This window comes from Salmo trutta, chromosome 30 (genome assembly GCF_901001165.1).
Source record: "Salmo trutta chromosome 30, fSalTru1.1, whole genome shotgun sequence".
Lineage (NCBI taxonomy): Eukaryota > Metazoa > Chordata > Actinopteri > Salmoniformes > Salmonidae > Salmo > Salmo trutta.
The window spans coordinates 1,029,643-1,042,869 of record NC_042986.1 but is presented as its reverse complement, the minus strand read 5'-3'; the positions used below and the strand labels follow the sequence as shown (position 1 = coordinate 1,042,869).

At 41.7% G+C, this 13,227-nt stretch overlaps 1 protein-coding gene across 3 annotated transcripts in view; it reads right to left on the bottom strand.

Moving 5' to 3' along the window:
• Positions 1 to 12,733, bottom strand: part of LOC115168931 (sterile alpha motif domain-containing protein 11) — a 100,919-nt gene extending 88,186 nt beyond the window's left edge. For 2 of the 3 annotated variants that reach the window (XM_029724458.1, XM_029724459.1), the window contains exons 1-2: positions 12,020 to 12,733; positions 10,368 to 10,459 (exon numbers count right to left, since the gene is read on the bottom strand). In XM_029724458.1, the coding sequence (XP_029580318.1) occupies positions 10,368 to 10,459; positions 12,020 to 12,485 (558 nt within the window). In that variant the 5' untranslated portion in view covers positions 12,486 to 12,733. Of the gene's footprint in view, positions 1 to 10,367; positions 10,460 to 11,740; positions 11,971 to 12,019 lie in introns of those variants that run through there. The other variant, XM_029724460.1, reaches the window with a different exon arrangement.
• Between the last annotated feature and the right edge of the window lie 494 nt (positions 12,734 to 13,227).

Below are 13,227 nucleotides of genomic sequence, written 5' to 3'. Positions count from 1 at the left end.
CTGCTATCAGATGAGGTCAGACGTCTGTACACACACTGGAAGGAGAGAGTAGTTCCATAATTTTCTCTGCTGATAGACAGGCAGTCCACCTTATTTAGCTAACTCCCACAGTCCCACCCCAAGAAATGCACACACATTTGCACACACAAACATGCACAAACACATCAATACTAAAAGTACAACTTAATCCCTCCCTCTCTCACACAAACACACACAGCATAGCCAGTGTGAGTGTGTGTGTGTGTGTGTGTGTGTGTGTGTGTGTGTGTGTGTGTGTGTGTGTGTGTGTGTGTGTGTGTGTGTGTGTGTGTGTGTGTGTGTGTGTGTGTGTGTGTGTGTGTGTGTGTGTGTTGTGTGATGTCGGTGTTTGTGTGAGAGAGGGAGGGATTGCGTTACAGTATGTGTAACCTTGCCAATAAGTTGTACTTTTAGTATTGATTCCTAGCACTGTGGCCACCCAAAGTGCAAGACTCCTAGTAGATAAGTAAATCATTAAAGTCTCAGTCATTCTCTAATTTGGCCAATTCACTAAGAAACACACTAGAGTACAGAACCACGCATCGCTTCTGCCCTGAAGACAGATCCTGTGGTTGCCATGGTAGCATAGCCTCAGTACCATGTGGGACACACACAGGGACCCACACACACTGCACACTGCAAAAGCACCTACACACACACTCACAAATATACATACACATGTTTGTGCATACACATGCTTGCACACACACACGCACATACACCCACACACACCAGGGTTTCCATTAGCCGGTAATAGCCGGCTTTTGGCCGATAAAAAAAGATTAAAGGCCGATAAATAAAATTGGCGCTGGCCTATTGTCCGGGAGAAGAAGAAAAAATCCCATTGCGAAATTATGCTTTTTAGCCTATTCATTAATGGAAGTACCAGTTGATGAAAATATATTTGGCTGGTCATGATTATTAGTCTATAGGTTAATTAAAACATTTTGTGGAATTAAATTGGCAGGTGTGTACGGTATATTCGTTATGTATCTTATTTATCACATGCGTACAGCTTACAGATACAGAGCCTTTGAGCTGAAAATCTGTCAGACAGTGCAAGACACGTCACACCACTTTCAATGATGTGGAGGTGTGCATTTTGAAAACATATACTTAATTGTTTAAAACCTGAACATTTTAATACATATTATGAGGCATGTCTTACCTTGCTTCAAAATAGCCTAGCCAAAATCAGACCATATATGTGGAGGCAATTATTTTATATAAACTTTCTTTCATTGTCCAGTAGCCAAAAGCAAAATCCTAGTCACATTAGCAATCCATGCTAGTTGCTGCATATCTCCCGTCTTTAAAAATTCCGAACTGATATTTTCATCTCTGTCACATGAAACTGATCGCATGTGCGGCGTCTTTTTGACAATGGTGTTTTCCGCTGATATAATAATGGAACGAACATTTGCGATTAGCGTACTGTCTTGTGTACAATGCTGCGCTTAGAATGTGAAGAAATTATATTTTATCAACATATTAAGCTAAACGTTCTGATCTGTTTCATCACACTCATTGCTTTTTAACTTTTTTTTTATGTAGTCTAGGCCTACTGGTTGTATGAATTTGGGATCTATCGTCCCACAACTCTCTAAGAGTCTGTTTAGAATAGGCTATTTCTTTATCGACAAGCTGACCAATAGAATAGGTAAACTTTTTATACTATGAGGGATAGTAGATTGACATAGGTTAGTGATTTTGCTGTTCGTTAGGCTACTCATCTTGTCTTCAAAGTGCACATCAGAACATGGTAAAAAGGACCTCACATTGTTGCATCCTTGACTTGCAAGTTCTGTTAATATGAATGACCATAATCGAAATGTGATTTCTGTCATTCTCAGCACTGCGGGTGGACGGTGTAGGTTACGTACCCAATGCATATGGGTCCGGTAAATTGCTCAAATGTCCGGTAAATGAAAATGCTGCCGGTCAAATGTCCGGCGCCACATTTTCCAAACGGAAACACTGACACACACACATACACAGACACACACACTCCAACCCCTGCGGAGTGTGAGCTGTTGAGAGACACAGAGGCGTCAGCCCCCCAGCCCTGCTTATCCCCCTCATCACAGTGGCACTCAGCCAGTAGCAAGTCCCAACAAATAGCCACATCAAATCAGTAACCAGCTCTATGCAATATCTACAGCAATTTACTTATATTGCTACTGTACTGGTAACTTCCCGTTCACTTGTCCATAAGCAAGGCACTAATATAGATTACCCCCTTATAACTACTGACTAGTCCAGATATCAAATGAAAGTCTACTGCTATGGCTTGGCAGAATCACACTGGGTTACAATGTTAAATATATTGAAAAATACACTAAAATCAAACAGGAAATTTGATTTTGAAAAAGGAACCTATGGTTCTTTTAGTTTTCAACCACCCAAAAAAATGACTGGTGGTAAAATAGATTCCTAGGCAGGGATGTATATGTAATAATAGTAAGAGTAATCTCCAACAGTCCCTAACATGGAGATGTGCGTGTGTTAGTTTGTGTGTGCATGTGTGTGTACATCTGCGTGCCTGCGTGCATGTGTTGTTCATTCTCTCTCTGTGGTCAGGATGCAGGAGAGGGGGAGCCCCCTGATTGGAGGAGATCTTTACGAGCCGGAGGAGGAGAGTGTAATTTCCTGCCGGCCTCCGTTGGTTCCGCTGGAACAACAGAGCGGAGGAAGCCCGGCTCTCCCGGGAGCACACACACACACAAGCTCACACACACACTCTCTCTCTCTCACACACACAGTCAGCCTGCCTGGCCGAGTGGCTTAAAGAGACATACACACGCACGATGTACCCCTCTCTCACACATCGACCACACACACCGGAGCATGAAGAGTCTACAGAGCAGTTATACCCAGGAGCCACGAGCAAGACATTGCTTTATTAACATGTTCTATTTTATTTCTGTTCATGTCCTAATCATGAATTCAAATCATGTCCTACCTCAACACTACAACACACACAATATCATATACAAGCAGACAAACCAAACATATGTCATACCACACACACTTTGGTCACATCTACACACACAGTGTTTCCATGCACATAGCTATGGACTTGTTACTTCATCACTCGATCACTAGTATCCTAACTCTGCGTTAAGTCGTTCAGTATTACTGTTACGTAATCTAAGGTAGAGGCCTGCAGGTCCAGACAGAGATCATTGCGGAGCGGTCTGCATTTTTCATGCTACGGGCAGGAGAAGGCAGTCAGACAGACGATTTGGGGATGAGAATATTGCTTTGTCCCACAGATTATTTGGAAACGGTCATCTTCTGCTTTGTATGCGTTAGCCTATCTATTGTGTTGAAATCGTATTATTCATTCACTCTCATTATTCGCTGATTCCAGTTAAGTAGCCTATTACCTCTCCTCTCCTAGTTAGGAATGCGAGATCAAAGTGCGTCTATAGGCTATTTGTGTGGTCTCAATTAAATGCATGGGCGGAGAAGCACAGCACAGTTATCTTTCCAAGGAAATTAACTAAAATATGATTAGGCAACAGTACTACAGTGTCCATAAATAAATAATATTGTGGGCACTCAACCAACGTGAATTGTGTTGCAATCAAAACATTTGACTATGACTGGAAAGTAAAAGGCATAACGTCCGCATACCATGGTGTGCGAACGTTGCGCCTTTTCAATAAATATTGATTATCCATTTATTTGTCTCTGCCTGCAAATCGTGCCCACTCCTAAAAGGTAGGCTATATCCTATATGCAAAACGTAGCTCAAGAGAAAGTGTGTCAGCGCTCATCATTCTTGCTGCTTCAATTTCTGTAGCCATACCACTCCTCTAGTTGGTCGTGCGAGACCAGGTGCACGTGTGGTCTCAATTAAAAAGAGGCAGTTATCTTTCCAAGGAAATTAACTTCCTAATTATGACTAAGCTATAGTTTACTGCATTGCCTAGAAATACATATTGATCAGCCATATTTGTCTGTTTGAAAATCATTCCGTTCCTAAAAAGTAGGCTATAAGTAAAATGTAGATCAAGAGAAAGTGCAAGTGTCTGCTCTTGCTCCAACTCTGCTCTCTTCGAACTAAGTCTAGCCTATATTGGCTGATATACCCCAGTAGGCTAACACCAATAGCCTAATATAATGGGTCATGTGAGAATCTCTGGTAATTTAAAGGGATACTTTGGGATTTTGACAATGAGCATGTTAGCATATTCCCATAGACGTCCAGTCATTGCGCTAATGCTAGTTAGCATTGGCTCACGAAACTACCTCTAACTTCCTTCATACTGGACACAGAGACATAAAAAATGGTATCCAAGAGTTAATTTGACTCTGGAGAAGTAGATAAATTGACTCATTTCCAAAATCCCAAAGTATCTCTTTAACCTATTTATTTAACCTAGGTTATTTTGCTCATTTTTATATTTCAAATAAGGCGCTACATTTCTGGGAACACGGCTAGCAAGCGAGCTGCGTCACATATGCCTAAAATAACATTGCGGGAATGTGGATGGGTTCGGGACCAGTTCTTGAGGGAGAGGGTGGGAGTTGGACAGAAAGCCAGTGGTCTGAGTTCTAATCACGACTGCCTCTCTGCGAACGAGTGGAATTGTTACGCTCTCTTTCAGTAATCATAATTCAGGTACAGTATGCTTGTTATGTTTTCCTGCTCCCACTGGATTTGTCTTGTTAGCAGCGCATTCATTCACAACTCTGTCCAACAGCAAACTCTGCCCAGAGTAAAGGCCGTGAGATGAAACAAACTTCCTCAGCCCAGACCAACACTGACAAATGGCAAGTAGAGAGATACGCCGCTGACAGAGGCCTTGAGAGATGCGCCAGACATAAGGACATTTTTTTAAACGTCCGTCCACTCCTGCCATGTCAACAGACATCTCCCAAACAAAAAAAAAACAGACTCTTGGAGAGTGAGTGTACAACTTGTAAATAGTCGCTGATATTTCAGACAGAAGGCTAGCTATCTAGCTAGCTCAAGGGCTCTGGCTACTGTTAGCCAGATAGCTAGCTAGCTATAACCAGCCGGGTAGAAGGATGAAGTTAGAAGGTAGCGTTAAACAGAGCCTGACCTCAGCAGGAACAGTTGACTGAAATGAAGATAGCTATAATCTTAACAAAATATACTATAAGTTCTCAGAACAAAATACCTTTGCTTTACAGTGAGTAAGTAGTGAGACAGACAGTGATGAGGCAGGCTGCAATGCAAGAAGCAAAGGACACACAGCGAGAGGAAGCTAGCAGAGAGAGAGGTTAGTAGTGCAGTGGTTTAAAGGGGTCCCCTGAGAGAATCTGTAATCTTATCAAACACATGTTAGAGTCAACTAAGAGCCTTTTACACTGGTGTACTTTAGTAGTTTACAACACAGAAAACTGAATTGCAGTGCAGCTCACATGGGATACTAAGAACATGAATATAATTGATAAGATATCATATTTCAATATAAATATACATTTTTTCAATATTTTGGGAGAGATGACCTGATGTGCATTTTGTGTAATCTTTAACTATAGAAAAGTACATTAGCCATTCCCTATAGACCTGCATGAAAATGCAATCAAACAATACAGTTCTAATCTCAATCGCCAACTGGTGTTCATAGTTTACCCCATTATTTAATTTTTTTACCACTACTTCACTTACTTTTATGGGTTTCAACCTGTGCCACTTTGTGCAACTTTCTGCTACTTGAATGCCAAACAGGAGGCTATCTACAATGGATTGCCTTCTGTTGTACCACAGATGACATAAATAAGATGATACGATGTATGTGAGCTACAAGTAGACCTACAACGTGTTTTTCTGGCAGTAATTTCAGGTTTGTTAAAATCACAGCCTTTGTTCGTGACAACAATTCACAGGAACCCGCACTGCTCACCAGGCAGTAGATAGAAAATAAGAAACCATCACAACCCATCAGACAAGCACGTCTGTGGAGAGAAAAGCCTGCCACTTCTGGCTAAGCCAACAACATGCACGGGCAACAAGGAGGTGTGCATACTGCAACAAACAATACCATTACAATAGGCTTTTGTGTCAGGTCTCAGAAGGGAAACTCATGACAAGGTTCTTGAGTCATGTCACTCTATGACTGTACATTTTTCTGCCAGTAAAAATGACATACATTTAGAAAATTATATTCTCCGCATTTTTTTGGCCAATGCATCTCATTTCAAATGTATTTTCTATGGACCCTATGTGGTGGTGTATATCTGTAATCTTGGCTGTGAAAAACGTCCTCGGTTTACCTGTATCACTCAAACACCTCAGGCTTATCTAAACCGCCTTTTCCTTGCGTGCTTCGCACACTTTAATCACCAGTAGCCACGCTCAGTAGCTCGCTAAGCTTCTTACGCCCTTCCCTCAAGATTAGCGGTTGGGAACGACGACAGATGCGCTCCGTAGCGATAAAAAAAACACACACACTGCGCACCTGTGTGAACAGATTCGACGGCGGTGAGTCGGCGAAGAACTCACTCAAAGTTGGCACACTGGCACAGACGCCATGCCTGTGACGCCTCACAGCCTGCATGGCATGATGTCGTTAGCTCAGCCAAACGGGCACCGCAGGGCAAACACAGCCCGGTGCAACAGCTAGGCGAGGGACAGCAGCAAAGGACAGAAGAGCCATGACAATTAGATCAATCTAGCAAGGGGAGCCTGTCTAGCCACCCATTCATATTACTTATTAACTTTGTCTAGAATTGTCCTATTCATTCTGCGCTTCATGTAGTAATTTGAGCCAGTGTTGATGTCAATGTTGTGTTAGCATCTGTGAGGAATGACAGAATGAATTTGAACAGCGTTGTAGTCCAACTAGAAATTTCCATTTTTCAGTACTTGGTGATAGTTTAACTTAATGCCAGTTGAATAAAAACCTTGTATACACTAAATTTGACTTGAGTTTCTATATATGACAGGCTGTCGGGAATATATGATATGAAACTATCAGGACTCATCGCCAAAGCATTGAGCATTTAAGACCAATATTCTGAATAAGTTATGTCACAAAAGGCAGATCAGAATGGATCATTGAGTATATATTGATTGCACACTCACACGCAGGCCCACTCCCTCTAAACCAATGGTTCCCAAACTTGGGTCGTGAGGGGTCGGCAGGGGGGGTGTGATAGTTACTTAAAAATATATATATAACACTGAACAAACATATAAACAATACATGTAAAGTGTTGGTCCCATGTTTCATGAGCTGAAATAAAAGATCCCAGAAATGTTCCAAAAAGTGTATTTCTCACAAATGTTGTGCACAAATTTGTTTAAATTGCTGTTAGTGAGCATTTCTCCTTTGCCAAGAAAATCCATCCACCTTACAGGTGTGGCATATCAAGAAGCTGATTAAACAGCACGATCATTACACAGGTACACCTTGTGCTGGGGGACAATAAAAGGCCACTCTAAAATGTGCATTTGTGTCACACAACAAAATGCCACAGATATCTCAAGTTTTGAGGAAGCGTGCAATTGGCATGCTGACTGCAGGAATGTCCACCAAAGCTTTGAGCAGAGATTGAATGTTAATTTCTATACAATAAGCCGCATCCAACGTCATTTTAGAGAATTTGGCAGTACGTCCAACCGGCCTCAAAACCGCAGACCACGTGTAACCACTCCAGCCCAGGACCTCCACATCCGGATTCTTCACCTGGACAGCCACCTGGACAGTTGATGAAACTGTGGGTTTGCACAACCGAAGAATTTCTGCACAAACTGTCAGAAACAGTCTCAGGGAAGCTCATCTGCACGCACGTCTTCCTCACCAGGGTCTTGACCTGACTGCAATTCAGCGTCGTAACCGACTTCAGTGGGCAAACGCTCACCTTCGATGGCCACTGGCACGCTGGAGAAGTGTGCTTTCACGGATGAATCCCGGTTTCTACTGTACAGATGGCAGACAGCATGCATGGTGTTGGTGGGCGAGTGGTTTGCTGATGTCAACGTTGTGAACAGAGTGCCCCATGGTGGCGGTAGGGTCATGGTATGGGCAGGCAATAGCTACGGACAACGAAAATAATTAGATTTTATCGATGGCAATTTGAATGCACAGAGATACCGTGACGGGATCCTGAGGCCCATTGTCATGATAATCATCCACCGTTATCACTTCATGTTTCAGAATGATAATGCATGGCCCCATATCAAAAGGATCTGTACACAATTCCTGGAAGCTGAAAATGTTCCAGTTCTTACATGACCTGCATACTCACCAGACATGTCACCCATTGAGCATGTTTGGGATGCTCTGGATCAACGTGTACACAAGCCTGTTCCAGTTCCTACTAATATCCAGCAACATTCCACAAGCATTTTACGTTACATTTTAGTCATTTAGCAGACGCTCTTATCCAGAGCGACTTACAGTAGTGAATGCATAAATTAAATTTCATTTCATACATTTTTTTTTTTTTTCCTGTGCTGGCCCCCAGTGGGAATCAAACCCACATCCCTGGTGTTGCAAACACCATGCTCTACCAACTGAGCTACAGGGAAGCTACAGCCTGATTAACACTATTCGAAGGAGATTTGCCGTGTTGCATGAGGCAAATGGTGGGCACACCAGATACTGACTGGTTTTCTGATCCACGCCCCTACTTTTTTTTAAGGTATCTGTGACCAACAGATGCATATCTGTATTCCCAGTCATGTTAAATCAATAGATTAATGACTTTATTTCAATTGGCTGATTTCCTTCAATAAACTGCAACTCAGTAAAAACTGGGTGGTTTGAGTCCTGAATGCTGATTGCTGACTGCCGTGGTATATCAGACCGTATACCACTGGTATGACAAAATATGTATTATTACTGCTCTAATTACGTTGGTAACCAGTTTATAGCAGCAATTCGACCATGAAGGCCTGATTGATGCAGTCTCCGCTGAACAGTTGATGTTGAGATGTGTCTGTTACCTGAACTCTCTGAAACATTTATTTGGGGTGCAATCTAAGATGCAGTTAACTCTAATGAACTTATCCTCTTCAGCAGAGGTCTTACTGTCCTGTGCCAGTCCTCGTGAGAGCCAGTTTCATCATAGCGCTTGATGGTTTTTGCGATTGCACATGAATAAACTTTTAAAGTTCTTGACATTTTCCGGATTGACAGACCTTGCTTATTTGAGCTGTTCTTGCCGTTATATGGACTTGGTCTTTCACCAAATAGGGCTATCTTCTGTATACCACCCCTACCTTGTCACAACACAACTGGTTGGCTCAAACGCATTAAGAAGGAAAGAAGTTCCACAAATGAACTTTTAAGAAGGCACACCTGTGAATTGAAATGTATTCAAGGTAACTAACTACCTCATGAAGCTGGTTGAGAGAATGCCAAGAGTGTGTAAAGCTGTCATCAAGGTAAAGGGTAGCTACTTTGAAGAATCTCAAAAATGTTCACACTTTTTTGGTTACTACATGATTCCATGTGTGTTATTTCATAGTTTTGATGTCTTCACTATTATTCTACAATGTAAAAAATAGTACAAATTAAGAAAAACCATTGAATGAGTAGGTGTGTCTAAACTTTTGACTGGTACTGCAGATATATATTTTTTTTAAGGAACTCAGTCCAGCTTTAAACTTGCTCTTGAAAGTTTTAATAATAGAATGCACAAGGTGCAATTTCTAAATTGGGTATTGCATCATCAGTTTTCCTCTTGTCATGTCAGTCATTGCATACCTTAGAGAGCTATTTATAACCTGTAAGAAATGTCCAGATCAACTGGCCAATGTCAGCTAACGTTTTTTAGTTTGATTTTTTAGCCCATAGATTTTTTAGCCCATAGATTTTATTGTAATGTTTTAGTCACTAAAATATCACATGAATACACATTAGACATGGCAAAATGTAAATAATTGCAAGAAAATTAGCTTTAAAACTGAAACATTTTCTCTGCACATCATGACAAAATGTGTATAATTGCTGGAAATAAGCTTAAAACCTGCAAAATATTCTCTATGCCAACAAGAGGGGTGTGAACAGTTTGTGTCATGAATAGTGCTTGTGCCCATAGAAATATACGTGGTGTGTATGTGTGGGGGGTGGGTGTCCTCTAGAGCGCATTTTAACTGTCAACAAATAACTCTATTTTCATTTAATAAGAGCTTGTGCCCTCTTTCCTTTCCCCTCTACTAACTATCAATAAACAAGTTAAAAAAGAGCAATGCTGCTTACTCTGTGTCTTCAATTCAAATAAAACACAGCTGAGAGCAAGCTTTTAGCCCATTCGTCAACACAGCCAATTGAGTTCAGTATGGCAACATACACATTTGAAACCAATGATGAATCAAGAAAACAGATGTAAGAATTGAAAGGCTGATGGAACCATAATCTTACCACTGGAGACGAAATTCGACACCCAGGGCAATCACAGATTGGAGGATGTACCTGTAAGATTCCTTTGGACATAAGGGTCTTCAAACTTTTCCCTGAGAGAGAGAGAGAGAGAGAGAGAGAGAGAGAGAGAGAGAGAGAGAGCGAGAGAATGAGCAATAAGAAATAATAGACTGTACTCATACAGCACCCACTGAATTCAGCAGCTGTAAATCAATTATACTATGGAGGTGATTATAAAATGACTCGATCTTCAGTAGCCTTAACTATATTTGTATAGTGAATATAAGACTATGTTATCAGAGTCTACACCTGAAATGCACACAAAGGGAAATAGAAAAACGTTGTTTTTTTTTGTTGTTGAATTGTGCAACACTAAACTTGGATCATTGTTGAATGATCACGACTCCAAAGCCAAAACATTACATAAACACTACTTTTGGAATTGCCAGCTTGTCAAAGCAAATTACCTTATTAGTTTTACTGATGAGTTCTAGTTGAGCCCCGTGTGGTAAGATAGGTCTACATATGTATACATAGGCTAGTGTCACTGTATCTAAACTCAGATATGAAACTATCCATTATTGGGCTCATATCATTTTTACACCCTCATCCAACAGAACTTGGGGCAATACGTGTCAATTCCGGATGAGTAACCTCGGCTAAGGTGGGGTTCAAAAACAATTGTGTGCGCAGCCAGCGCAATAACACGTAATTAGTAAAATAGGCCCATAATAAGTAAACAGCTATAGCATGAATTATTCTTATTATAAATAATTTCCTAAATATCTACTGATAACTGTATTTTGCCTGAGCCACTGTAAAACTTTTCAAACCAAAATAGCAGCCAACTAATAACATCAAAGATATCATAGATCTACTCATTTGAGTGTCCCAGATTTTATTTGACTATGTTACGTCTACCCCTGAGTCCAGGTTAATATTTCGGATAGTTGCAACACATCCATAATCCACCTGAAATAACCAAAAGGGTCAGGTATAGGCTTCGACTTCGAGTAGAATAGCCTGAAAATCATTAAATTCCCTGCATTCAACATCATTCAGTTATATTGAGTCACCAACACCCTTTTCGTTTACTATGATACGTCTACCACTGGGACCAGGTTGATATCTCAGATAGTTGCAAATCAACCATAATCCACCTGAAATAACCAAAAGAGTAAGGAATAGGGTACAACTTCTAGTAGTCTAAAATAATTTCCTTCCCTGCCAACATCATTCTGTTCTGTTGAGCTGTCAACACCCTTTTAGCCTGCTGTTACACTCAACACTCAACGGAATGATACCCCCCAACGTCCATCAACAGTCATATAAGGTTTTAACATTACTGAACCCTAAATATGAAAGTTTTTCACCTTAGTCCGCGACTCCTGACGCCCCGTTTTGAGAATGGTCGCTGCCTGTGAAGATACAGCGATGTATGCGCCTTTTTTCATCTCTCCTTACGCACTGTAGTTGGTGTATATTGCTGAGTATAACCCTTTAACTACAAAACGCAGAACCAACCCATGGAAACAGAGTTTCCACTCACCAAAACAATGACAAAAACCTTCAATTAGGTATCATCCTTTAAAATAAACATAGGCCTACTGTAAAAAAATAACTATTTCAATAGAATATTTGCTGTTGCCTACCTTTGTGCCTTATACTTCGTTTCCAATCTTTGGCGGTCTCCCTTCCACTGACAAACTGGAACTCATTCGGGGTAAGCCACTCGCCCCGGTATTTGATTGAGGGTCCCTTACTACCTTGGCACAGTTTGTTAATGTATAGTAAAGCCTTGTTCTCCCCGCATTCCACCTCGATGCATGGTTCCCCGTTGTCAAAAAATGGCTGAAAGTCGGGGATTGAGGAAAACCTCTCCAGCATTAAGTCGTCCGGGTGATGGTGAAGGTGCTGCTGCTGGTGATGGTGATGCAGCGCCGAGTCGTGGAGCCCCAAATACGCACGGTGATGGGCGAATATATGGTCGTATTGCGGTGGATGCGGGGTCACCACGGGGATACTGGTGGCATTTAAAGGGGCCAGGTATTCGGTCTGGTTGAAGGCAGCCAATGCCATATCGTCCCCATCCAGTCTCTCCTTTTTGATGGCAGGCATGTTACTGGGAGCGAAGCGCCGGTAACAAGTGATTAGCAGCTAGTCTGACCCAACTTGTGTGTCCTCTTTTCGGAGTTGGTCAGTCGCCCCAATCTTGAAGACGCGCCACTTTGTTTTACGCAGGGCTCCCGTGTTGCTCTGTGACAGTGGTCTGTTGAACTTCCCCGAGAGATTGCCATTCACTAGTTAAGCTCTTTTAGCCGCAGCGCTCTCATCCGCCACACTATCCGCCACACTCACAGCTCCACTCGCACGGGGTTCTCGCTGTGCTCCTGCCTACCACATTTAATCGGACTCGCGCTACTAATACCTGACATGTTGGAGTGACCAGTCCTTAGCCGTGGACATCACATTATGTCGTTATCCACAATGATCATTGACACATTCCCATGTGCTTCTTCAGTTTAGTTTATTTTGAAACAGTATTGTTATGATGTTGGTATCTCTTTATGTATTTATGTTTACAGTTACTGTTGTCCTCCGTGCCTTCCAATGGGCTGATCTTACGCAAAACTGTCTACTTGAATAATAGCCTGAACAACACAGGCAATAACGTATTGTATGGCTTATTAGCTGTGCTTGACTTGGGCATGTGCTCAACCGAGCTGAGCGCTTCTACCGGTACCTCAAACGTTCTACTGCTTGAGCTCCGGTTCCTCTCAAATGTATCGTGAAACTTCTGTTTCTAAATATAAACAGTACCGGCACCCAAAGTCAGGATATAATTTTAAAAAATCGCTGT